Source organism: Cervus canadensis, chromosome 22 (genome assembly GCF_019320065.1).
Source record: "Cervus canadensis isolate Bull #8, Minnesota chromosome 22, ASM1932006v1, whole genome shotgun sequence".
Lineage (NCBI taxonomy): Eukaryota > Metazoa > Chordata > Mammalia > Artiodactyla > Cervidae > Cervus > Cervus canadensis.
In genome coordinates, this window is record NC_057407.1 from 31,414,923 (window position 1) to 31,442,085 (window position 27,163).

Genomic DNA, 27,163 nt, shown 5'->3' on the forward strand with positions numbered 1-27,163 from the left:
CTTTACAATATTGTAGTGGTTTTTGCCATACATTGACATGAATCAGCCATGGATTTACATGTGTTCCCCATCCCAAACGCCCCTCCCCATCCCATTGCTCTGGGTCATCCCAGTGCACCAGCCCCGAGCACTTGTCTCATGCATCCAACCTGGACTGGTGATCTGTTTCACACTTGATAATATACATGTTTCGATGCTGTTCTCTCAGATCATCCCACCCTCGCCTTCTCCCATAGAGTCCAAAAGTCTGTTCTATACATCTGTGTCTCTTTTTCTGTCTTGCATATAGGGTTATTGTTACCATCGTTCTAAATTCCATATATATGCCTTAGTATACTGTATTGGTGTTTATCTTTGTGGCTTACTTCACTCTGTATAATGGGCTCCAGTTTTATCCATCTCATTAGAACTGATGCAAATGTATTCTTTTTAATGGCTGAGTAATATTCCATTGTGTATATGTAACACAGCTTTCTTATCCATTCGTCTGCTGATGGGCATCTAGGTTGCTTCCATGTCCTGGCTATTATAAGCAGTGCAGTGATGAACATTGGGGTGGGTACATGTGTCTCTTTCAGATCTGGTTTCCTTGATGTGTATGCCCAGGAGTGAGATTGCTGGGTCATATGGCAGTTCTGTTTCCAGTTTTTTAAGGCATCTCCACACTGTTCTCCATAGTGGCTGTACTAGTTTGCATTCCCACCAACAGCGTAAGAGGGTTCCCTTTTCTCCACACCCTCTCCAGCATTTATTGCTTGTAGACTTCTGGATAGCAGCCATTCTTGAATGGTTCTGTGAAGACCTACAAGACCATCTAGAACTAACTCCAGAAAAAAAAAAGATGTCCTTTTCTTTATAAGGGATGGGAATGCAAAAGTAGAAAGTCAAGAGATACCTGGAGTAACAGGCAAGTTTGGCCTTGGAGTACAAAATGAAGCAGGTCAAAGGCTAGCAGAGTTTTGTCAAAGAATACACCAGTCATATCAAACACCCTTTTCCAACAACACAACAGATAATTCTACACATAGATATCACCAAATGGTCAATACCAACACCAGATTGATTATATTCTTTGTAGCCCAAGATGGAGAAACTCTATACAGTCAGCAAAAATAAGACCTGGAGCTGACTGTGGCTAAGATCATCAGCTCCTTATTGCAGAATTCAGGCTAAAATGGAAGAAAGTAGGGAAAACCACTAGGCCATTCAGGTATGACCTAAATCAAATCCCTTATGATTATACAGTGGAGGTGATGAATAAATTGAAAGGATTAGATTTGGTAGAGAGAGTGCCTGAAGAACTATGGACGGAGGTTTGTAGCAATACAGGAGGTGGTGACCAAAACCATCCTAAAGAAAAAGAAATGAAGAAGGCAAAGTGGTTGTCTGAGGAGGTCTTGCAAATAGCTGAGGAAAGAAGAGAAGTGAAACGCAAGGGAGAAAGGGAGGGCTATACCCAACTGAATGCAGCATTCTAGAGTCTAGCAAGGAGAGATAAGAAGGTCTTCTTCAATGCAAAGAAGTCGAGGAAAACAATAGAATGGGAAAGACTGGAGACCTCTTCAAGAAAATTGGAGATATCAGGAACGTTTCATGCAAGGATGAACACAATAAAGGACAGAAATGGTAAAGACTTAACAGAAGCAGACGAGATTAAGAAGAGGTGGCAAGAATACACAGAAGAACTATACAAAAAAGGCAATGATCTGGATAACCATGATGGTGTGGTCACTCACCTGGAACCAGACATCCTGGAGTGTGACGTTAAGTGGGCCTTAGGAAGCATTACTATGGACAAAGCTAGTGGAGGTGATGGGATTCCAGCTGAGCTATTTCAAATCCTAAAATATGATGCTTTGAAAGTGCTATACTCAATATGTCAGCAAATTTGGAAAACTCAGAAGTGGCCTTCAAAGTGGCCATAGAACTGGAAAAGGTCAGTTTTCATTCCTGTTCCAAAGAAGGGCAATGCCAAAGAATGCTCAAACTACCAGTTTGGTTGTGCTCATTTCACCTGCTAGTAAGGTTATGCTCAAAATCCTTCAAACTAGGCTTCAGTAGTACATGAACCAAGAACTTCCAGATGTTCAAGCTGGATTTAGAAAAGGCAGAGAAACCAGGGATCAAATTGCCAACATTTGTTGGCTCAAAGAGAAAGCAAGAGAATTCCAGAAAAACATCGACTTCTGCTTCATTGATTACATGAAAGCCTTTGTGTGCCTCACAGCAAACTGTGGAAAATTCTGAAAGAGATGGAAATACTAGGCCACTTAACCTGAGAAACCTGTGTGTGAGTCAAGGAGCAGCAGTTAGAGCTGGACATGGACAACAGACTGGCTCACAATTAGGAGGGGAGTACGTCAAGGCTGTATATTGTCACCCTGCTTGTTTAACTTACATGCAGAGTACATCATGAGAAATGCTGGGCTGGAGGAATCACAAGCTGGCATCAAGATTTCTGGGAGAAATACCAACAACCTCAGATATGCAGATGATACCACTCTAATGGCAGAAAGTGAAGAGGAATTAAAGAGCCTCTTGACGAGGGTGAAAGATGAGAGTGAAAAAAGTAGGCTTAAAACTCAACATTCAAAAAACTTAAGATTGTGGTATCCAGTACCATCACTTCATGGCAAATAGAAAGGGAAAAAGTGGAAGGCACTGACCAATTTTATTTTCTTAGGCTCCCAAATCACTTCAGATGGTGACTGTAGCAGTGAAATTAAAAGATGCTTGTTCCTTGGAAAGAAAGCTATGACAAACCTAGATAGTGTATTAAAAAGGAAAGCTATGATTTTTCCAGTAGTCATATATGGATGTGAGAGTTGGACCATAAGCTGAGCGCCGAAGAATTGATGCTTTTGAACTGTGGTGTTGGAGGACTCTTGAGAGTCCCTTGGACTGCAGGGAGATCAAACCAGTCGATTCTAAAGGAGATTAATCCTGAATATTCATTGGAAGGACTGATGCTGAAGCAATACTTTGGCCACCTGATGCAAAGAGCCAACTCATTGAAAGAGACCCTGATGCTGGGAAAGATTAAAGGCAAAAGAAGAGAGTCGCAGAGGATGAGTTGGTTGGATAGCATCACTGACTTATTTTTGACATGAGTTTGAGCAAACTCTGGGAGATAGTGAAGGACAGGGATCCTGGCATGCTGCAGTCCATGGGGTCACAAAGAGTTGGACATGACTTATGACTGAATAACATGTATATATGTCTTTGGGGTATATATGTGTGTGTGTTTGGGGTATGCATATGTATGTCTTTTGAGAGATGTGTGTGGGGTGGAGTATGTGTTTGTGTGGAGTATGTGTATCTTGAGTGTGTGTGTGTGTGCATGCACACATGCATTTCTGTTTGGAGTGGCTATGTTTAGTAGGATGAGATTGATGGCTTCTCTCTAAGGTAAGCAGGTTCACTCCAGCCATTTTTATCACGATACTTGTCAAATGTTGGTGTCTGAAAGTATTTTTCTGTCACATCAGTCAGTTTTGCAAGCTAGGCTCTTTTATCCCTTGGGTCCTCCTATTTATCCTTCTGTACGTCCTCCTCTACAGTTCAGCTCCCAGTATGATGGTTGGAGTCACAATGGATAGAGGGACGGGACTCTTAGCATTGATATGCAGACTTTTACTGAATCCCATTTTCAGTTTGATGCCTCACTTGAGTTTTCACTGTGCCTTGTGTTTTCAGGTTTGGAAAACATTTCTGGTCTGACGTCTCCAGACAGAAAAATCCCACGAGTTCCTGAAGTCAGGGTGCATCCTGATCTAGCCTGGCAGTATTAGGGGAGATCCCCTGGTGGTTTAAATATTCCTTTCTTGGACTTTGAGCTAGTTCTCATTTTAACCTTACCCATCGCCCCTCCCTTTAGAGCTACCCGGTGACTCTGATTCCCTGAGTCTGTCTGTGGTAGAGTCAGCTTTACAAGTTGGCATCCTTGTTTCTTCCCCCAGCCTCCCATGCACACTTAGCGCCCCGCATTCTGTGTCCAGAACAATTTTGCTGATGCCTTGGCATCTTACCTCCTATTCTCTTCATCCTTGTGAGTTTATACTTTTTTGTACTGTTACAGTGTGAGTTTGAGCAAACTCCAGGAGATAGTGAAGGTCAGGAAAGCCTGGGGTGTTGCAGTCCGTGGGGTCGCCACGAGTCGGACATGACTGAGCGACTGAACAACAGCAAGTGTCTATTGAGATTTTTGGGAGGAAGCAGGGCCAGCTGTATGTGGTCACCAGTGAAGGCTGTCCGGGAGTCTCAGTTCTTTTGCTGACTTATCATGGGGTCCTCATATCTTTAAGCAGTGTGGTGGAAAGTGGGAGTGATAAACACATACACAGAATTACATGTTTTATACATATATATATACACATAAATATATGCGTGTGTGTATATATATATTCTGGGCTAGTTTCTATGAATTATGTGCTATACAGATTTATTTCAACATATATTTATTGAGCTCCTACCATATGGCCAGGCAGTGTTTTAAATTGAGGTGGGTGGGTTGCAGAGGCCAACAGACATCTCTATTTGGGGGAACTTATATTCTTGATGGCGGTGAGAGACGGGCAGTAAAAAAATAAGCAGGTCAATATTGTCAGGTAGTCTTATGTACTGTGTGGAGAGTAAAAGCGGTGAGTGCTGGAAAGTTACGAGGGGACGAATTTAGACTGGGGGTGTCAGGGCAGGTGTCCCTAGAGATAGAATATTTAAACTGACTTCTGAGTGACGAGAGGGAGCTGCTCTGCCAAGGCCAGGGCAGAGTCTGCAGAAACGTTGAGAGCAGCTGGAGCAAAAACTGGAGGTGGAAACTGATGTCACCAAGAAGCCTGTAAAAGGATCGATGGTTGATGCTCTGTGAGTGATAAGGAGGATTTAGAAGAGATTGGAGGCTCTGGGGCTGAGGCTGTGGGATGCTCTAGGCCGGCTGAGGCATCAAGTTTTACCCCACGTACCATGAGAATCCTTTGGAGAGTTTTCATTTCTGTAAGGTGAGGGCAGGCAAAGCAGCAGGATTGGAGTGCAGCTTTGGCCTCTCACTTGGATGCTCCCTTTGGGGTGCAGTGAAAGAAAGGCTGGGTGGGATCCACAGAGCCCATCGGAAATTTACAGAAACTCAGGGAGAGGCACTGATGGCCTGACCAGGTGGTCGGGGAGAAGGCCAAGAAGGGATTTGTTCTAGCAGCAGAAAAGGCAGGAGGTGCAGGTGACCTGGATATGGGAAGAGAATCACCAAGAATAGTGTCGAGATTTGGGGTGTCTTCGGGAGAGTCCAGGGAGCAAGTTTATAGAAAAGAGCAACTGTGAGAGCATGGCTCCAGAATGTTAATTTAAAAGGACAATGCTTTTTATTTCAGCCAGAAGAACTCAACCGTCGTCAAGGATGAATTTTTCCTGAGTGAATACATACATGTGAGTGCCGTGGAGATCGGAACATGAAGCCTTCTCATCTCTCCACGCCCTGCGATCTGGAGTCTCCCGCGTACAAGCAGGGACGTGAAGTCAGTGTCGGGACGATGGGGTTCAGGTAACAGTTGGGGAGCCACTGCATATAAATGATACAGTCATGGAGCTAGATGAAATGAACCAGGAGGAGCTTACGGTAGAACCCAGAAGGTTTTCTGCTGTCCCACCACGGGGTGCGCGGGCAGTGATATTGGGAGCCCGGGGCGCGGGGCGCTGAGCACCAGCTGTTGGGTAGGACGGACGGAGGATCGCAGTGGCTGGACGTCGAGCAAGGGTGTAAAGGAGCGTGTGAGTAGGTACATTGAAGAGTGCTCGGAAATCGGGGGGCGATGAGGTCAGAAATGGGCCCTCAGCCCTGGTCAGCACAGGGGCCCCCTGGGCTGCTGAGGACTCGCGTACACTTGCGGGGACAGGTGTCCAGCTGGAGGCAGTGAGGAAGGAAACAGGCTTTGAGGAAGTGTAAACAGCAGGAGGACACAGAATGAGATCACTGATGTGGAGGGGATCCGGGAGATGCTGTGATGTCTGCGGGGGTTCCTGGGATTAAGCAGGAGGTATTTTTTTTTTTTTTAAGATGGGAGATGCTCCTTTTTTCTTTTTTTCCAACGATCCAGTTAGCAGGGAAGTAATGATGTCACAGGAAAGAGTGGAGCTAAACTCTCAGGAAGGGGGAAACATCTAGAGGACAGGAATAATCACAGTTTCTTTTATTTTTTGTTAATTTATTTATTTTTAATTGAAGGGTAATTGCTTTACAGTTTTGAATCACATTTTCTTGATGAGAACTGACCATTTTAAGCAGAGACGGGTGTCTGCCTGCAGGTCAAAGTGGTGGACATCACAGTGGAGTTCTTGTCTTACTGCTTCCACTTTCTTCCTGGAGAGTCAGCTGGGGCCCTGGCTGGGAGACGGCGGGGGAGAGACTTAGGTGGGGTTGAGGACACAGAAGGTGTGAAAGAGTCATTGAGAAACTGGGAAAGTAAACTTGACCAGAGAGGTGTACTTGGCCTGGAAATTCTCGGTGGGTGCCTGAAAGTTGTGAGTGTGAATTTCACATGGCATCAACGAGCCCCTTCGTGATGTTTCCTGCAGCCACATTCACGGGTGTGGGTGGTGGCGGGAATAGGGAGTCGGATGCCCTCAACAACCCTCCACGGCGTGGGGTGAGCTGCCCAGAGACCCGAGCTGGTCGGTGGTGGAGTTGGAGTCCTTGTGCCTCTTTAAGCAGTGTCGCCCTTTCCTGCAGAGTCACTGTCAGAATGAACGGGGACTTCCCCAAAAATGGGCACTTTGTGGTTTTTAATCTGAGAAAGGCACCTCTTGATTTGTACATCCCCAGAGACCCTGGTCAGGGTGTCGTCAGCTGCGCTGTGAGCCACACAGTCCTGGGAGCTTTTTCAGTGATGTAGCAGAGCCCTGGGCACGGGGAGAACCCGCTTTGCCAGCTACTCCGGGTCCATCAGGGTTAGTGGCGAGGATGCTAATGATGGTTTTTAATAATTGTTCCTAAGGCGCCACTAGTAATTATTGTGCTAAAACCATTGCCAACAACCTTCCTTCTCCCCGAAAGGAACAGGGATTGCGAGAAGAGATAACGTCCGTGGAAGCCACTCAAGGAGAGAGCGCATAAACGTGGGCAACCCTGGGCAGCCGGTTCCCACGCTTCAGTGCCTGCAGGCAGGACATGAATCCCAGAGTTTACACAAAGGGGCCGCTGACGCGAGCCACTGCATCCTGAGCACCCTCGGAAGGGTGCTGGGAGCCCCCCCAGCCAGCCTGAATGGGGAGCACATCTCTCTCCCCGCGATGTGCTGGAGCTGCTCTTAGCGCAATATTTATCTCACCACGTAAACCAATCTAGCTGGTTAGAAAAGCAAGTTGTATTGCATTCTTAGGCCGTGCACTTAGCTGGCTGGTCTCCTGAAAAGCCATCTGTGTCTGACAGTAGAAATAACTTATCAGCATAAAGCCGGGTAAATTGGATTAAGAAATCACTGTGTGCTGAGAAAGTGGATGGAATACGTTTAGAAATGGAAGAGAACAAGGGAAAAAAAAAACCAAGTGTAGAGTGAACCAGTGGCTGAGGCCCGTTGCAGAGCCGGAATCTCTGAGCTCAGATCCCAGGTCCTCTGTGAGCTGTGTGACCAGGGGCAGGTCTCTCAGTTTACACACTCAGTGGGGAGTTCAGTGAGCAAACGGATGCATTTGAAATGTCTTTGGAACAGTGCTTGTAAATAGGAGCACCTTGGTAATGTCAGTTATAATAGAATGGAACTTCGGAAAAGTCAGGATGGTGGGCTCCATCAGAACTCTGGTTGAACTTCAGAAAAGTTGGTTGGGGCAGGGACTTGGGTGAGGGGTATAGAGTATAAATTTCAAATGGTGCCAGAAAACTCACTTTAGTACTAAAGATGTAAATAGTACTTTTGTATAATGTTTTTAGAATACCAAAATCCATGAAAACAAAATACCAAAATTGTAAAAAAAAAAAAAAAAGACAAAGGACGTGACCCTGTGATTGTCCCACGCTATCTCACTTGCCTTACTACTTACCTCACTATCTTACACTCCCTTGTAACTCAGTAAAGAATCTGCCTGCAATGCAGGAGACCTGGGTTCGATTCCTGGGTCAGGAAGATCCCTTGGAGAAGGGAATGGCAACCCACTCCAGTATTCTTGCCTGGAGAAGCCCATGGACAGAGGAGCCTGGCGGGATCTAGTCCATGGGGTCACAAGAGGCGGACATGACTTAGCGACTAAACCACCACCACCAACAACCACCATCTCGCTTGCCTTACTCTAATCCCAGCCCTGGACTTCCAGTAAAACTTTGTTTGTGAAAATAGGTGACCAATACAAGAGCCATAGGTTGATGCTTTGATTTTTTTTTTTTTAAAGGGATTGCATTAAAATATTATCTCTCCTTAGTATCGAAGGTTTTGGCACCCACTTAAATTTTACACCCAAGTTCAGTGTCTCTCCCTAGTCCCAACTGTGGATGTTTTCTTTCTCTGAGGATACCAGATAAATTCTAAGTCAGACGCTGACCTCAGAACTCTTAGGGGTGTGCGGGAATGTCCCCGTGGGCAGGAGAACACAGACAGTGCAGTGATGACATGTGTATGACACGTGGTGATAGAGGGAGGCTGTCAGAAGTCTTCTGAGGTCACCTTAAGACTAAGCTTCCAGCCCAGAAAGAAAACTGTTCTGATTTCACTGCGTCTCCTTCTGCCCACAAAGTATATTTTTGACATTAAGCTAGATGCAGGGGGGGAGGGAAGGGCCAAAAGCAGAGAGAAGGCTGGGTGACAAATCCCAGGACCTGGAATTGCTGCCCTTCTCTTTGTTGTTTTAACCTTCTTGCTGCTCTTCAAAAAGGAGGCATTCGTCCGCGCCGCCATCACCTTTAGTGCCTCCTGTGTTGATAGCTGTGAATTTAATAGGAAGGACATAAACATATACTTTTCATCCATTTTCACCGTTACTCGCTCAGCTCAGACAACGGCGAGGATTATCACAGCCTTGCGGGGGGAGACATTACGAGCCTGGGGTTTATCCTTGCCCTGGCAGAGCCATAAAGATTGGGCCTCTGTGTGTAGAGACATGCTGTTAACGCGACCCGCTCATCAGCAGAGACCCCCCCAGCTCACCTGATTTGTTAGGATTAATCCCCTCTTCTCAAGGCTTAAAGTCAGCCTGCGTTTAACTCTGCTCTGACAGTTGCTCAGATGTTGCAGTGGGTGAACATAAAATGCAGGCTGTGAGCTGACCTTTCTCGAGGGCACAGGAGTTAGAGCTCGGCGTTTCTGCTCCTTTGGCCCATTAGCAGGAACAGCAGGACTTCCGCATCACTTGGACCCAGGATGTGGCCAGCACGGCCACTCAGCCCCCAGAGCCGAGGAGGACATGACCTCTCTTGCCGCCTTAGCTGCCAGCAGCCAGGGCCATCTGAGCCTGGGCCCTGTGGGTGGGAGGTGGGGGATACCCTGTCCACCCGGGTGAGGCGATGCTGATGGCAGGCCCTCGTGTGCGTTATTGTTCAGGTGCTCAGCCGTGTCCAACTCTTGGCGACCTTGTGGACTGCCACTCTCCAGGCAGGCCTGTCCCTCACTGTCTCCCGGAGTTCACGCAGACTCATGTCCATCGAGTCGGTGATGCCATCCAACCATCTCATCCCCTGTTGTCCCCTTCTCCTCCTGCCTTCAGTCTTTCCCAGCATCAGGGTCTTTTCCAGTGAGTCGGCTCTTCACATCAGGTGGCCAAAGTATTGGAGCTTCAGGAGTTGTGATTACAATTTTGTAGCTCATTTTTTTATTTTTAGAAAAATTTCATTTACTAGTAGTCAAAGAAATGGAAATTAAGTTAACTAGGTCATTAATATTTTGAAATTACAATATATTTTGCTGCTGAGGGTATGAAGAGGGAGTTTCCTAACATTCTGCTGGTAAGATTTTATAGCTTTATAGAGAACTTAGCAACAAAGGCAGGAGTAGATGTTTTTCTGGAACTCTCTTACTTTTTTGATGATCCAGTGGATGTTGGCAATTTGATCTCTGGTTCCTCTGCCTTTTCTAAATCCAGCTTGAACATCTGGAAGTTTGCGGTTCATGTGGGGGGCGGGGGAGGGCAGTGTTTCTTTGTCTTAATATGAGTTTTGTGGCATCCTGGATGGTATAAAAATTATTCAGTACTTCTTAAAAGAATCAGTTTATTAAAGTCATACTCTAGTTTTTCTTTAAATTTATAATTCCAGCTTCTTAATATCCTTATTTATAAACCTCACATTTTAGCAGTCACATTAAAGGAGACTTTATTATTTGAGATAATGTACTATTAGATGCCATTAAACCCCTTTAAACATTTTAAATTTAATCTCCAGCTGATAGATTTCATTTCCTCTCTAAGAATTTCAGCTTATTCAATCGTATGGAGAGAGGGTCTTGACAGAGGTGGTTCAGGTAAATTGAGGTCTGGGGGGTGGGCCCTAATCCTGTGTGACCAGAGTCCTTATAAATGGGGACGTTTGGGCCTGGAGACAGAGGAGCACAGAGGGACGGGAGGGCCTTGTGAAGACGGTCAGGCGACACTGGAGTCAGGACTGGGGTGTGGCGTCGACAAGCCGAGGAGCACCTGGGCCCCTGGGAGCTGGGAGAGAAACGTGGAACACCGTCTTCCCTGGAGCCTTCCTAGGGAGTGCGGTCCTGCCGTCACCTTGATCTCACACTCCTGGCCTCCAACGCTGTCAGACAAGAAGTGACCGTGGTGTCAGCTAACTCAGCTTGAGGCACGGTGTTGTCAGAGCCCTAGGGGTCTAACCCACGTACCAAGGACGTTGGTTTTTTTCTGCCAGGTGGGAGTATGTCCGTCAGCTTCAGAGTAAAGTTGACTGCATCTTATTTTTAAAAGCCACATGTGCTTTGCCCTGGCCTGCGTTCTTGGTGCCACGTCCTCATATGGCACCCGCTCAGAGAGGCCTGCCCTGACCGCCTGTAGCAGAGTCCACACTCGTTCTGCGGGGCCTACTGGGTTACAGGCTTCTTCACCCTGGCTGTCCTGTTCAGGTCTGTGTTCATTGTTTATTCTCTCTTTTCGCTCCCATCCTGAGACAGGGCCTCCAGAAGGCTAAGCACCTTCTCTGCTATCTGCAGCAGTGCCTAGGACATGACGGGTTTCTGATCAGTATTCATCCAGTGGCTGAATCTAAAGGAAATGTGAGGGGAAAAAAGAACTCCCATCTCTAGTTCTACACTTGTGGCTGTAAGGTCTTCCTCCCCTTTTCCCACTCTTTGGAAAATCTAAATCCCGCCGCCCCCCCCCCCCCCCCGTTTTCCTGCTTCTTTCTCCTCCCTTCATTTTTTCCGCCCTCCCTCTCTCTTTTCTGCCGTTCATCAAGTGTCTCCTGCGTCAGAGGCACCGTGCTGGGTCTGAGCTTGTCCTCATGGAGCTTAGAGTCAATCAGAGGTGACAGACAGACAAACTAACATTTTAATACATTTTAGAAAGTAAAATATTAAGTGTTGTACATGTTAACAGTGGGGGACATTCCTTAGTCTGCAAAATGTGTGTGAATGGCAAAGTTACTCTGAGAGGTTCCTGAAAGGAGAGGAGGAGTGACCAGGGGGAGAGGCAAGGAAGAGATTCTAGAAAACGAAAGCAGGGTTTGCCAAGGTCCTGAGTGGGAAAGAATGTTCTGGAAGAAATGGAAGGGGTGGCAGAGCATCAGTAGGGCTGGAGCGGTCATCTGTAGGATCTGGAGAAGTGGAACATTTAGGTTCAGGGGGACGCGATCAGATTTGTATTTGAGAGAGAGATTTTTGACTGCCTTGTGGAGGAAGGATGGGTGGGGTGGGCAAGACTGAACTTGGAAGATCAGTTAAAAAGCCTATAATCGTGGCCCTGCTGAGAAAGGCTGGTGGCTAGGGGATGTCTGACTTGGGTTGGCTTGGCTTGGGTGTTTCCCCTGTGTGAACAGACAGTTGTCTGTATGGATGGCATTTCTCTGGTTGTTTAGTGAGGGGATCTGCTAACACATTCCACACAGCTGGTCAGTGGAGCCTTGGCACAACCTTCTAGAGGTGGTATCTCTCAAAATGAAAAAGGATTTTGCAGTTCCACTTGTGGGATGCCTCAGTAATGAATCCGTGGAACAGAGATGATTCTACCAGCAAGTTTACTGCAGAACCGGTTAGGATAGTCAGACGTTGGCACCATTGTAGAAGTCTTACCTCATAGCATGTGCACCCCTGTGATGGTCCACCATGCTCTTGTGAAAGTTAGGATGTAGACTTATATTCATTTACACAGGCAAATGGCCATGGTGTCTTTTTATGGGGAAAACATTACAGAAATTACTGTACTTTTGTAAGGAAGCATGTAATTGTGCGTCAGCATCCAGGCGAATATAGAAATGGTTCTTCAGGTGTTTTCTTGTGGAAGAAACTCTGTAGGCTTGCTCTCAGTCTGGCAAGAGAAAAAGAAAAGACTGCAGAGGGTTGAGGTGGTCACTCGCAGAGGTGTAAGGACAGAGGCAAACTGACCTCATGGGGTCACTCTTACTCATGCCTTTGGTTGCATGAGTATCCTTACGCTACAGGAAATCTGAAAAAATATATTCTTTATTTTCTTTTTCTTTATTTTCTCCCTTGCTGAGGAAGGTAATTTTATTTTTTTTTTAATTAGTTTTTTTTTTTTTTTTGGGAGTTTAGTTATTTTGCAGTCTTGTTTCTTTAAAGTGATGCTCTTGATTTCAGGACTGGCTCAGAGGGTCCTGTAGGTAGCGGTCAAGAGCACTGGCCTTGTGGTGAGCCCTGAGGGCGCCTGGCAGCCCTGCCGTTTGCTGTGTGTGACTTTGAGCAGGTCGCTGAGACTTGCAGAAAGCTGACATCCTCACTGATGCAAAGGCACACACTTCAAGGGGGTTTTCTACAAGCCAGCTGAGGTTTAAGAGCTTAGCTCAGCACCTGGCATTTGGTATGTATGTGTATATGTGTGCGCTCGGTTATGTCTGACTCTTGGTGACCCTATGGACTGTAGCTTGCCAGGCTCCCCTGTCCATGAGATTTCCCAGGCAAGAATAGTGGAGTGGGTTGCCATTTCCTAAATACTAAGAACTTGTCCCAGCTGCTCTTTTAGCACCTGCCTGCTCCCAGGCACTTGACAGGTTCTCCTTGATTTTACTTGCCTCCTATAGCCCTTGGGGATACAGTAATGCAGTAACAGGACAATTATATAGTGATAAGAGCGCGGAGTGTAAACAGGAAGCTGAGGTTTTTCTGTTGCTGGTTTTCCATGCACCCGCTAGGTGACCTTCAGTACCTCTCAGCCCCACTGGGCTAACTTTCTTTAACTTTAAAGTGAGAAGGTTAGACTGAGGAAGCTTCCAAGTCCATGATTCTGTGACCGCATGGACCAAGGACCCGATAAAACCTGTTTGACTATCTTGTTGAGGGCCCTTATCTGTGCGCCCTAGGCTGGAAGGCATCTTTAATGGGCTAATAGCTAAGAATTCAGTTTCTGTTTGCCTTCTGATCCTGTTGCACCAAAGATAGGCCTGTAGAAGGCTGTTATCAACAATTTATGGTCACCTCCATGCATTGCTCTTATCAGGAAAGCTAATCATATTTTAAGCTTTTTCAGTTTTTCTGCTTGGAGTAATTTCTTACTTTTACTGCCTCACCAGTCTTTATTTTTTTTTCAGTTCACCAGTCTTTAAATGGTAGTTTGATTCCTTGATGTGGGAGAATTGGAGGATGTTTCTTAAGGACTCCAGCTCTTTCTGCCCCAGGTAGAGACCTGTGAGGAGAAAAGGGCAGGGACTAACTTTTTCTCTGCAGGGGAGTCATGGATGTCTGGCTGGCTGGCTTGATTGTCAGCTGACTTACTGCTTTCTCTCTGAAAGTATTCATCCTTCAAAGCTCATTACCAGCATTATCCAATTACTTCCTTTAGTAAGTTGTTCTCAGAGATGTGATTGGGTGTTGTGAAAAGAACTATACGATGAAAAGTTGGCAACGAAATAAAATTGGAGTCTTTGATATTTCTCTTTTTTAAGAAAGTATTTTATTTATAGTTAATTTGGGGCTTCCCTGATGGCTCAGCTATAAAGAATCTTGTTGCCATTGCAGGAGACGCAGGTTTGATCCCTGGGTCAGGAAGATTCTCTGGAGAAGAAATTGGCAACCCACTCCAGTTTTCTTGCCTGGGAAATCTCACGGACAGAGGAGCCCTGGTGGGCTACAGTCCTTGGGGTCATAAAAGAGTCGGACACAACTTAGCAGCTAAACAACATGATTGATTTACAGTGTTATGGTAGTTTTTGCCATACAGCAAAACTATTATATATAATTCTTTTTTCATATTCCTTTCCATTCTGATACTGAATATAGTCTCCTGTGCTGTGTGTGCGGTAGGACCCTATTGTTTATCCATTCTCTGTATGATGGTTTGCATCCTCGAATCCCAAACGCCCTTCCCTCCTTCTCCCTCGGCAACCACAGGTCTGTTCTTGGTGTCTGTGAGTCCGCTTCTGTTTCATAGATTTGTTCTTTTGCGGCATATTTCAGATTCCACACTTAAGTGATTGTATTTCTTTCTAGTTCCATGTCATATCAAAGTCACTGCAGAGTCCTACAGTCAAGAAATAATGTTTCACTTGGTCTAATCCAGTATATCTATATCCCTTTCAGAATATAGAATGTTTTCATGAATAATACTTCTTAGCATCTTGGTAGACTAATATGAATAATACTTCTTAGCATCTTGGTAGACTAATATTTTGAAAATATTCAAGACTGTGCTGTGGACCCTTTGAGCAGAGTTAGACTCGAACTCTGACTTCTGTTGAGAAGAATCCTTATAAACGTGTCGTGGGTTTGACCACCGGCTGCCTCCCCAGTGGGTGACTATGTGAGTTGTCTTGGCCGAGACCCCTCCCTCCCCCTCCTTTCCTGCCGGGATGCGCGCACCCTCTGGGGGCCCCGTGAGATGTCGTCTGTCCCCTGCTTCTGGGCAGAGGTGGGGGAAGGATACCCTCTTCACGCCCCAGCCTTTCCCATCCAGCCAGAGGTCCAGTCACTGTCCTGGGCCCTGAAATCCAGGGTGAGAGGCTGGATTCTCCTCCATCTTCTTGCTGTTCTAACACTGGAATCTGGGCCGCCTGCCTTTTGTCTGGAGACGTGACAAGTCTCCAGTTTGCACCCCGTCTACTGACCCCGTGGTGATGCCTGTACCCGGCTCTCTGGAGACTGGCTGTGATTTTACTTCACTTTTAAATAGATACTCAGAAATGGGGCAATGATTTGGACTTCCCTGGTGGTCCAGTGGTTAAGACTCAGCCCTTCCATCTCAGGGGCGTGAGTTCAGTTCCTCGTCTGGGAACTAAGATCCCACATGCTGTGTGGTGCGGCCAAAGCAAAACAAAAATAACAGGCAATGCTCGTATTTGAGAGAAAGCAAGAAGAGGGGTAGGAAACCTCACTGTAGAGGGAGGCTCTTCTCCACGCTCTGTGCTGAGTGCGCTTGTCTGCTGGGGCTGATGTCACGAAATACCACAAGCTGGGAGGCGGAAAGCACAGGAACACATTCTCTCACGGTTCTAGGCTAGAGGTTCAAAGGTCAGGATGTTGGCAGGTTTGTTCCTTCCAGGGGCTGTGAGTGAGAATCAATTCCTCGTCTCTCTCCCAGCTTCTAGGGGTTGGTGGGCAACCTTTGGCATCCCTGCGCTTATAGAGGCATCAGCTCCATCCCTGCCTTCCTCTTCACATGGCCTTCTCCCTGGGTCTGTCTCCAGATGCCCGTTTTTATAAGCATGTCAGCCATATTGGATCAGATCCCACCCTGAGGATCTCATTTTAAATCCACGGCCTCTTTAAAGGTCTTTTTTCCAAATAAGCACTCCTCTGGTGCTGGGGGTTAGGAACGCCACCTGTGAATATGGAGGGTGGGACATAGCTCACCAAAAACTTTGAATTATGTTAGGGAACACCAAGATAGGGATGATGGTATGACATCCCCCATTCCAGATGGAAGCTGAAGGAAGGACTTTTTTGAGGTGGCCTTGCCATGACCTGTGGAAGACCTTGGTACGCACAGCACAGGAAGCCTCAAGGACTTGGAGCCTAGCATTCATTTCATGCCTACAGAGAGCATCAGTCAGGTTTGCTTATTAAACCATCTCATCAGATCCTTATGAAAACCATCCCACTTCCCTAGAGACCCCTAGAAGGCTGCTCCCAGGTACCTGCCATCACCTCTCTGACCGTAGTTCGTCATTTCCCTCTTGTTTTCTTGCTCCAGCCCCGCAGGACTCGTTTTCTCAAGAGGAATCCATTATCTGGAAGGTAGGCAGAGGCCAGACAGAAAAACTCAAGGGCAGAGGCTCTTACACATCTGAGTCAAGCTATAATAGGTGCTGGGAGCTGATGGGTGGTTGAGGACGGTTCTCAGAACAGTTAGGGCAGGATGTATAGAATAGCTTACTGTGGGCACAAGTCAGAAATAAAGCTGAAAGACATTTCCATGTTGACTCTGTGCCCGACAACTTGTTTTCCAAACAGGGTGTGAAACAAGGGGTGCTTGGGGCAGGGAAATGGCCCCTCAGGGAATCCAGGAGACACACGTGCTTGGATGAGGCCGCTGTGGCATCTCTAGGTACGGCATCGGGCCCCAGTGGGACAGAGTCAGGCCCTCCACCTGCGTGACGGAGCTCTCCCTGTCCAGGTGTAGGCAGGGCTGCCCTCTGCCATGGTCTTAGGGGAGCAGGTCATACTGCACTTGTGGCATTTTCCAGGATGCTTCACAGCAGCAAAGGGCTGTGGGCAGGAAGAAGGAGACTTGATTTTTGAAAGCGTGGTCTCATGAGGAGTTCTAAAATAAGGATGGTCTGTTACGGTCAGCTTTGTGTGCTCCCTTGTCTGGCCCTGAGGTGCCAAGTTAGTTGGGTACACATGTTCCTGGGTATTCCTGTGGAGGTGTGTTTGGATGAGATGAACATTTAAATCAAGAGACTGAGTAAAGTAGATTCCTCTCAGTGTGGGCGGGCCTCATCCACTCAGTTGATGTCCTGAATAGAACAAAAAGGATGCTTCTCCTCTCCTGAGAGATTTCTTCCTGCCTGATGGCCTTTGGACTAGGACATCAGGTTTTTCTTGCCTTTGGGCTCAAGCTGACACATTAGCAATTTCTGGGTCTAGAGCCGAGTTGCCTTCCGACCAGGACTGCACCGTTGGCTCTCCTGGGTTCCAGCTGGCTAGCTCACCACGCACGTCATGGGGCTTGTTGCCTGCACAAGTGTGAGCCAATCCCGTATAGGAAATCTCTGTCTGCATCCATGCACATGTGTCTGTGTGTACACACACACAGCCAATTCCTTATAGAAAATACCTTCCTATCTCATACACACCCACACACTCTCTCTCACACTCACTCTCACACTGTTTCTTCGGAGAATCCTAACACAGGATCTCAGCTAGAAATCAGCACACGAGGGCCTGTGAGCTAAATGCAGTCTGCCGTCTGTTGTTTTACAGCCCATGACTGAAGAATGGTTTTTACTGATGAATATTTGTAATCGATTTAATGATAGGAACCCTTAGCTTTGATCCCCAGGTAAGCAGAATGTTACCCGCCCCCCACCCCCGCCACATATCTTGATTCCATTTTTCTCATTAGTAGTCCTGTATTTCTAAAAATTGTACTCATATACTTTGAAGTTCATCACTGAAAGTTGTGGAAATGTTCACATCCTTGATTCTGTCTCTGTCTCCACATAACCTGTGATACTTACTGAAAAAGTTTGCTTGCCCCTCATCTAAGTTCTGATTGTCTGGTAGAAGTGAAAAAATATTGTGAGGATCTTAAAGACATCTATAGCACATTCTTTCCCTTTTATAACTGTAAAAAGTATCTATGTTAATATTCTGCAGGTATTTTGTAGTATTAAAAGGATATTTTCCCAAGGGGTGTAATTAGAGCAAAGATTGAATCTTTTTTTTCCCCTCTGGATGAAGGTGAATGCGGGGTAGGAGGCGAGTGGCCTCCTCCGAGTCGCTCAGGCTGGTTGGCCTTGTATGTTGTGCAGACCGGAGCTGGGTCTTTACAGTTCTGTGAGCATCAGCTTTGACCTGACCCCAACCCGCTCCTCTGGCCCCAGGCACCTTGAGTCACTGCAGTCGGACTTGTCATTGCTTTCTTTCATCAGCTGTTGTCATCTCCTTTTTATGAAGCCATCTTGAATTTGTTCTGGAGCATTCTTTGTTTATTGTCTAGAAATGAGGAGGACTGCAGGATACAGTGTAGGAAGTCAGACTACCCAGGGTCTCCCGCCTTGCTTACTGGGTGGCAGCTGGGACCGGCTTTGTCCAAGGTCGCGGAGAGTTCACCCTGAGGGGAGAACCAGCCAGGCTCTTTAAATGAGGGCCTGGGCTACAGCAGGCCCTGCTTTTACATGCGCAGCCAAGTAAGAAAGGCAGTCCTGCTTGCAGAGAGGGTAGGTTTTTCAGCTGCTCATTAAACAACAAGGAGACCTACCTTTGTGTCCCTTGAGGAGGAGTAAGACTCTGGATGGTAGATTCAGAGATGGGACGCTGAAACTGCAAAGCATGGTTTGTCAGGCAGTCTGGTTCCAGAGAAAGTTCCTTCCTACCCCAGGGCTTTTGCACTTTCTGTGAGAGGTGGCATGGAATATCCTTGCCCACACTGCATGGCTGTCTCTTTCCCCACCTTTAGATCTCACTTAGATATTTAGGGTGGTCTTTTCTGATAACCCAGCTTAAAGTACAATAACCCACCTGACGGTTCAGTCCACATAATCTCTAAGGCCCCTGCTATGTCAGGAACTGGTCTAAGAATTAGGGATCAAAAGAAACCAACAAGGAAAAAAAAAAAAAAAAAGAGAAACCAATCCTCAGAACCAAAACAGTCAAAATTCCTGTTTGTTTACATTGTTTCTGAAACTTTGGCATGCATCAAGTCACTTGAAGGGCTTGAAGAAAACAGACTGCGTGGCCTCTAAGTGTCTGAATCAGTTGGTCTGGGGTGGGGCCCAAGAATTTCCATCTCCAGTAATAACCCAGGTGTTGCTGGTGCTGCGAGTTCAGCGGCCCTGTTGTGAGACCCCCCTGCTTGAGGGGGTAGTGCTTCTCTCAACCTGGGCTTGTTTGCCCACTATGATTTGCAAGTCCTTTGCCTTTTGTGTATTTGCACTTTTTTTCTTTTTTAGCTTGCCACTGGCAGAAGGGGTATTCTGTGAAGGGGATTCATCTCTGACTTGCCCCCAATGTATTCCTGGTCCCAGCAGAGGGATCAGTATGCAGTAGATGCTCCTTGGATACCTGAAGGGCTGAGAAGGGCTGAAGGCAGATGGGCAGCAAGGCAATTCAGCCACTTCCGTGATCCATGTGTAATCTTGGCGGGTGGGCCAGGTAGGACCTGGGTTAGCTTCTCATCCCCAGTGGAAAATCTCATGTATTCAGTCAGGTTACCTAAGGGAAAACAGTTCTTTATGCTGTGGTGGGGGAGGGGGCATTGTAGAGCTGGCGAGTAAATAAAAGATTGTGTGCATGTGGACCACAGAGAGACGGTGGAATGCTGGGTGTCCACACATAGGAGGAGAGGTGGTGTGAGGGAGGATCTTGCGACCAGAGAGCCTGTAACATGTAAGCATTCAGACTTTTTAAAGAAGAGTTCCCCGAGTTTGCACAGTGAGCTGACTCTTACTGAGAGCTGGCTTCATGTCTGTGTTTTTTAGATTGGAGAGAACTCTGTACTAGGAAAGTGACAGTGAAAGTCGCTCAGTCGTGTCCAACTCTTTGCGATCCCATGGACTATATAGTCCATGGAATTCTCCAGGCCAGAATACTGGAGTGGGTAGCCTTTCCCTTCTCCAGAGGATCTTCCCAAATGCAGGAATCGAACCCAGGCCTCAGAGGCGAGCCAGTCAACTGCACTTCATGTCCTTAGGCAGACCTTTGTCCCCTGCCTGCTACAGTAGAGCCCGAATTTGTAACTCACATCTGGCATCCTTTTAGAGTTTTCTGAAAAATGGTTGTAATAGTATTTGGTACCAGGTGATGATTCCTCCAAGAGAAATCAAATGTCTCTATCTGTTCTGACTGCTGTTAACAAAATATGATAAGATGGGGTGGCTTCTAAACAGAAGAGATGTCTCTCTCTCATCTCTGACCTCTGGACATCTGAGACCCGGGTGTCAGCAAGCTCAGGTTCGGGAGCAGCCCTCTTCGGGGTTGCAGTGGGTGGTCGTCTTGTCTCATTGCTTGGTGGGGGGCGGGTCCCTGGGGGGCCTCTTTCATAAGGTGCTGGTCCACTCATGAGGACTCCAGCCTCATGAGCTGATCACTTCCCAGAGGATCCATCCTCTCATACATCACCTTAGGGATTAGGCTTCCCGGGGACACAAATATTTCACATGGAGCACTAGTGTAGGCCTGGCCATGCCCTGAGTGGTCTCCAGGCTCAGGTGATACACGTATAATTTGTTTCCTGGGCATCCAAATTTCATTTTCCCCTCTCTTAAGTATTTTTAAAGAGACAGGGGAAAATGAAGTTTATTAAACTTTTTTCCTACAGTGGCTGCTCTATTCTTTTATTATGAAGTATAGTTGATTTACAGTGTTAATTACTGCTATGCAGCAAGGTGAGTCAGTTATATATATGTGTGTGTGTGTGGGTATGTTCTTTAAAATATCCTTTTCCATTGGAAAAATTGAGTATAGTTCCCTGTGCGATTCAGTAGGACCTTGTTGTTTATCTGTTCCATATATAAAAGGTTATATCTGATAGCACCAACCTACTCCATTGCTCTCTCAACTCCCTCCCCCTTGACGTCCTCCACTGTTCTCTATGTCTGTGAATCTTCCTTCCTGATGTGTTGTGTCTGTATATGAAGGGAGGGAAGAGGGGAGGGTGGACCACTTTGCTACTCTACCCAAGCAGGTTTTCTACTCTGAGTGACTGACTTGCTGATCCTTTGCCGAGTGGGCTTGTATATGTAAAATTGAACCAGAGTACTCAACTGTGTGGCTCCTACTTGTCTCCCCACTCTTACTACCTACCCATCATTCTGTCAAGTACACTGGTTTGTTTGAAGTAAACCATGTTTATCAAACACATGGTTTGATTTGCCTCAAATATGACTTGTCTTCCCAGTTAACCTACATCCATCCACTGGCTCTCAGCTCAACCGTAACTGTATGAGACCCTCCCTGAGATCCAGCACTTGATCTCCTATCTGCCTTCCACCCCTAACCTTGTTGATATATTTAAAGTATTGGTGTGATGATTGGATTTTTATTTTCTTTTTTTATTTAATACTTTGGCCACCTGATGAGAAGAACTGACTCACTAGAAAAGACCCTGATGCTGGGAAAGATTGAAGCTGGGAGGAGAGGGGGGACCACAGAGGATGAGATGGTTGGATGGCATTACTGACTCGACGGACATGAGTTTGAGTAAGCTCTGGGAGTTGGTGATGGACAGGGAGGCCTGGTGTGCTGCAGTCTATGGGGTCGCAAATAGTCGGACACAACTGAGTGACTGAACTCAACTGAGGAGAGCTCCATGAGAACTCATTATGACCTTAAAGACAGCGGGCACAAAAACTCCCGGCTGAACAAATCCGTGTTGGTTTCTGACACAGCGCCTGGAGCACAGAGATAGTGGTGATTCTTCAAATCAAACCCATAATGTCTGGGGTGGCAGCTGAGGAGGAGGAATGAACAGACAGTTCAATTTAATCCTGATATATTTTTGAGAGGCTCTGACATCTGGGGAGTTTCATTTTGTTTCTGAGGACTTTTTCTAGAATTACCAAATTGGTAAGCAAATGTGACTCTGCAATAGCCCCATTCAAGTAAGGATCATTAATTTCTCATTTTTCATTTTAAAAAGATGCTGAGTGCACTGAGGTCAGCTTTCTGCCATTGAAAGGCAGAGCACATGGCCCCATGGCCCCTGCCCTTTCAGGATTAGTTCAAACTGGAAGCTAAGAAACATGGATCATGTAAGCAGGAAAACCCATCTGAACAAAATTCAAAGAACCACACTTTGTTTTCTGACTGCTTTAGGGAATTCACGTTTAATCAAAATTGAAGAGTACAGCAGTAGCCATGAGAATTCTTGCATCTTATCTCCATTTTAGTGATTTCTTTTTAATTAGTTGATGCTCTGCAGAAATCTTAATGCACTTAAAACAATTGGGAAGCTGAAATAAAAGTGGGAGTTGTGGTTGCTTCTGGCAGAATTGTTTGCTTCTTCGGTTCTAGGCAATTTTGCTAACAAGTAACCTGTAACCTACTTCTTAGACACCAACTAGATAATGTATTTGGTTAATTTTCAAAGTTTAGTTTATAATCCTCATTAGTTCTCTAACTAGCTTTCCCCTGGCAGTGTACAGTCCTACCACATCACATTTGTGGTTCTTGCTTTTTAGGGCATCCTGTTTTCATTTAAAAGATGAAAAGCTTAATTAGTGCCCCCAGTTCCTAGATTTTTATGTCATATGTTTTTGCCAGTGGTGTTAGAATATTTTGTCACTTAAAACTCCAGGGGGAACCGAGTGAAATGCCTGTCACTTTGAAGCAGTTCCTTTTATCATGATGTTGACTAGGCTACAAGGAGTAGCTCAATGCAGAGAATTACTTCTTGAGAAGCTGGTGGAGGCAGAGGGGGAAAGGTAAAGGGTTGGGTATTGGGGGTGCAAACTTAGATCACAGCCCCACACTCATCTGGACACTGGTTCTTCATCTGAACTGTTGACAAGGCCATCTGCCTGCATCACTGTCCTGTGAATTTGGAGAGGTCACGTGTTTTGCACACACACGCCTGATGGTCTGTATTGGTGCTAGCCAGTAGAAATAAAGTGTTGAGTCACATCTGTGATTTAAATGTTTTTAGTAACCATGTGAAAAAGTAAAAAGGTGAAATTAAAATTATTTAATCCAAGATATGCAAAGTATTATCATTTCAACTTGCAAAGAACTACTGAAATATTTTGTCTTTTTTTTTAGTACTAAGTCTTTGAAAGCCATTTTCTCAGAACAGTTTGGTTTAGACTAACCATATTTTTATGTGTTTAATAGCCAGCTGTAGCTAATGGCTACTGTGTTGAAAGGTATAACACTAGGTAATCAATAAATTCTCATTTCTTTCCCCTTATATTTTAGGGATAAAGTTGAGTCACCCATCCAGGGGAGTGGCTGTTATGGAGAATCAGAAGTCTGCCCTCCTCATGGCCACATATAACAGTCTGGTCTTCAATGATAACACATGAGGCAGGTAAACCCATGCGTTTAACTCTTACACGCAACCTGTATATGTCTCACAGCAATTTGTAATCCATCTGACTGTTCTGAGTCTTGGTAACACATGGACTAGTGAGGAAAGATGTGACGTAAGAGACCTGGAGCCAAAGATCCAATCTGTTGGAACTTGACATTGGAGAGTATTGGAAAACCATGGTGCTAATAGTCCACCCTTTGCAAAAACTCACGAAGCAGGGGTACTGATCTTTGCAATGCTTGGTCTTGCAGAGGTAACGAACAGATGTATTTATTCCTCCCCATTAAGATATCAGTGTCTTATCTTCTTTAGGTTGTTCTAATGGAAGTATGACTACTAACTAGTCTTAAGATTCTGACTGCAAGGGAGGAACTTTGGTTCAAACAGGGTGTGTTGAAGGAATCTAAGTCTCAGACACCTAACACCTGGATACTTCAAGTTTCAGTGAGAAATTATCTGGCATCAAGACAAGTGAAAATGATACTCTTTATAATCTCATTCATTCATGTGTCTTTTCAGGAGGTAGTGTAGCTGAAACTTATGTAAATGTTATAATCAGGGAACAGTTTGTAGCAAATTCATTATGTAGAATCCTGTGGGTTGTTGGAGTCTGAAAGATAGCAGTTTTGAAGCCCACCTACTTTGGTGTACCTTGTTATTCTATGGAAATACAGATTTTGCAGATGTGTCTTAGAAATCCAACATCTCAGAGATGTTGGCTATTACTGACAGGCAGTAATGGTTGCCAGGAACCAAAGAAATTTCAAAGAAATTGTAAACATGATGTTGGTTGATAAACTTGCTCATTCAAGTCTGTAGGATAGACTTGGGTCAAGTTGAGGCTTTCTGCAAGAAATGACAGAAAGCTAGATTAAATGGTGAGTGTTTGATTCCTTTTTTTTGTAACAGACTTTGATTATACTTCTGTCTTTGGATTCCAGACAGGATGAAGGTATTGGATGATCTGAAACACTCAAATTCTTCTAAAGCATCAGGTAAGACAATGAAGGAAAGAAGGAAACACTGCAAAAAAGGCTTTTATTTTATAGGCACCACTGCAAAATGAGGAACACTTCAAAACATAGAAAATAATAATTTATTTTAACTTCATTTACTTAACTGTTTGTAACTAATCATGATTCTGTGAATTTGCTTGTAAAAGTCTCCCTTTGAATCTACAAAGCAAAGGTTTTTACTACAATGAGCACTTAAAATTCCACAAACCTTCTCCATCCACAACTTTCCTGTACATGCAAAGTCCTCCAATGAGTTGCAGTATTTGCAAACATGCTGTAAACTCCCACAAAGTTGCATTATATTTTGCCTTCTGTTAAAACCTTTACACTCTCTTGGGAACTTTAACCAGAAAATTGTTAAAATGTGTATCCGAATTCTAAACACTGCTGGTTTGGTTATGTGCATTATATATAGTTAACCACAGAGTTTGGTGGTTTTGAGTTGAAGCTTTGACCTAAATAATATATTAATGGTCACTCCTATGAAACACATTCAGCAAAGTAACATCATAAAATAGAGCTCCATTAAAATACATACCGGCAGTCATATCTGTGTTTTCAGCAGAAAAGGAAAAAAGCGTGTTTAACTTTCTTATATGAATATAGTTTAAACAAATTATTCTGTGAAGGTATGCTTAGTAAAAGATCTTTTTGAAATTTAAAAACTTTTATGTAAAAGGTAACGAGTAAAAAAGTATCCTTGCTGTTTGAAAAAAAAGCTGTTGGGTTAATATTGCCTTCCAGGATAGTAGTTAAGGGGGCTTTTTCTCCACTTAAAATAGAGCTGACACCCAGAGTGGTAGGGCTCGCTAGTTTTGACTGTAAACATGATGTTGCGATTTATCTTATATACAAAAACTTGCCGCATTGAACGAGGCAGGAATTGCTACCCCAATGGTAGTGTTCTTTTATGTACATAATGCAGAAGTGAAAATTATACAGTAGTCACCGAGAGGAATGAATTGTATACTCTAGTGCCGTCTGGCGATTTTGCGCCGTGGGTTAAGAGTTCTTGGATTGTCATCCAGTTATCAAATATCTTTTTATTCCTCTTCTTCATCATCTTTTTGTGGCTGAGTTCGAGGATATTCATCTCCTTCCTGTCGTCGGCCCCCTGCTGCTCCTTCAGGCAGTCGAGCCGGCTCTGCATCATGAACTCCCGCCGCCGCCTCTGCTCCTTGGCCTTCACCACGTGCTGCTTCCTCTCCTCCTTGCTCCAGTAGCGCCCCATCTTCAGCTCGCTCACCGCGTCGTCGTCCGTGGTCATGCCGCTGCGCTCCTCGCGGATCTTGAGCGCGCGCTCCCGCAGCAGGCGATCCCGCACCGGCCGCTTGGTGATGTAGCGCGTGCCGTCGCTGCGGATCTTCACCTTCCACTCCATCCTCGGCTCCGACTGGTTGGCCGAGTTCAGGTCCTTGCACATGCTCACCAGGCTCATCTGGCTCTGCGCGTACTCTACGGCCGACTTCTGCTGGATCAGCTGCATGTAGCTCTGGTAGTGCTGCGCGTGCGCGGGGATGTGGGCGTGCTTGTAGGGCGAGTGCGGGAAGGGCGGCAGGTAGGAGCCGCCCAGCTTCGGGCCGGGGGTGGGGCTCCCGCTGCCGCCGTCTTCTTCCCCGGGCTTCCTCTCTTTGCTCTCCGGAGCCGGGCTGGGGTCCAGCTCTTTCGGGGAAGGGCTGTAGTTCGGGGAGCCCCCCTCGGAATCTTCCGTGATGGAGAGCAGGTTCTTGGGGGACGGCCCGTAAGCTTCCGCGGCACCGTCGCCCTCGGCCGCCCTCCGCAGGGAGTTGTCGGGGGACATCTCCAGGGTGAGCGGCGTGCTGCGGCAGCTCTCGCCGGTGTTGTAGGCGCTCGAGCTGTCCTTGTCGGACTTCTCGGGCAGCTCGGTGATGTCGGCGAGCTCCCGCCGGCGCACGTCCACGCTGGTGTTGTAGTTGCGGAAGCCGCCGTGGTGCAGCATCCAGGGCTCGCGGAGCTGCTCCTTGAGCTGCTGCATCTTGTGCGCGCGCACGATGCTGAGGCATTCCAGCTCGATGCTCCGCAGCTCCTCGTTGAGCAGCTCCAGCTCCTTGTCCACGCTCTCGGGGTCGCTCTTGCTGGCGTCCAGGGCGCCGCCGGGGTAGTAAAGGCCGCAGGGGCCGGCGCTCTTCACCTGGCACTTGAGCTCCAGCAGCTCGCGGAAGCGCTCGCACTCGTCCACGGGGATGCCCAGGTAGTCGGCGTCGGCGCAGTCGGCCGAGATGAAGGACTCGTTGCTGAAGGGCAGGTCGCCGCTGCCCAGGGTGTCCTGGCTGCACGTGAGCTTTCTCTGCCCGGCCAGCGGCGGGGAGGCCGCGGGGGCATCGTCGCCGTTGTTCTCCTGCTCCGAGCTCTCGTCGTTGCGCGTGCTCTCGTCCGTCCGCCCCACGCCGCTGTCCTTCTCGTGCTGGTTGGACAGGATGGTGGCCGTGTCTGTGGTTCCCCCGTCTTCCTCGTGCTTCTTCTACACGACAGAAAACAAGAACACGTGGTCATGGGGAGGGAGGCTTTTCCGGTAGGAGGGACTTGGGTTGCTGAGGTAGTTAGCTTGAAGTTCCCCTAGGTGAGCCGCTTCACCTCCATCTGGGAAAGGAGGATGCTCACTTGACCTAGTGAATGACTACGGCTCTTCCAGCACCTCTTACCAGGAAGCAGGAGGCACAGAGGACATCCTTGAGTGCCTAAGGCACTGGAGAGGTTCCAGCCTCTCTGACAATGGTGGTGAGAGAGAAGGGAGGGGAAAACGCTGAGAAGCTGAGGTTAAACAGAGGGAATTGCTTTCCTTTCAAAAATGTGACTTGCTTTCTCTGATCTGCTCTTTATTTTGGCACATTGTTTTCCAAACAAGTATCAGAAGGTCGGCG

The 27,163-nt window shown here is 46.5% G+C and overlaps 1 protein-coding gene and 1 long non-coding RNA gene across 3 annotated transcripts in view; one reads left to right on the plus strand and one right to left on the minus strand.

The window, feature by feature from the left end:
* LOC122425106 overlaps positions 1–27,163 on the plus strand; it is a 250,164-nt gene that overhangs the window by 213,667 nt on the left and 9,334 nt on the right. The window contains exons 2-4 of the long non-coding RNA XR_006264699.1: positions 5,364–5,533; positions 23,151–23,262; positions 24,207–24,260. This is a non-coding gene — a long non-coding RNA (uncharacterized LOC122425106). The remainder of the gene's footprint in view (positions 1–5,363; positions 5,534–23,150; positions 23,263–24,206; positions 24,261–27,163) is intronic.
* PDZRN3 (PDZ domain containing ring finger 3) overlaps positions 24,285–27,163 on the minus strand; it is a 249,475-nt gene continuing 246,596 nt past the window's right edge. For both annotated transcript variants that reach the window (XM_043443438.1, XM_043443439.1), the window contains one exon: positions 24,285–26,763. In XM_043443438.1, the coding sequence (XP_043299373.1) occupies positions 25,216–26,763 (1,548 nt within the window). In that variant the 3' untranslated portion in view covers positions 24,285–25,215. The remainder of the gene's footprint in view (positions 26,764–27,163) is intronic.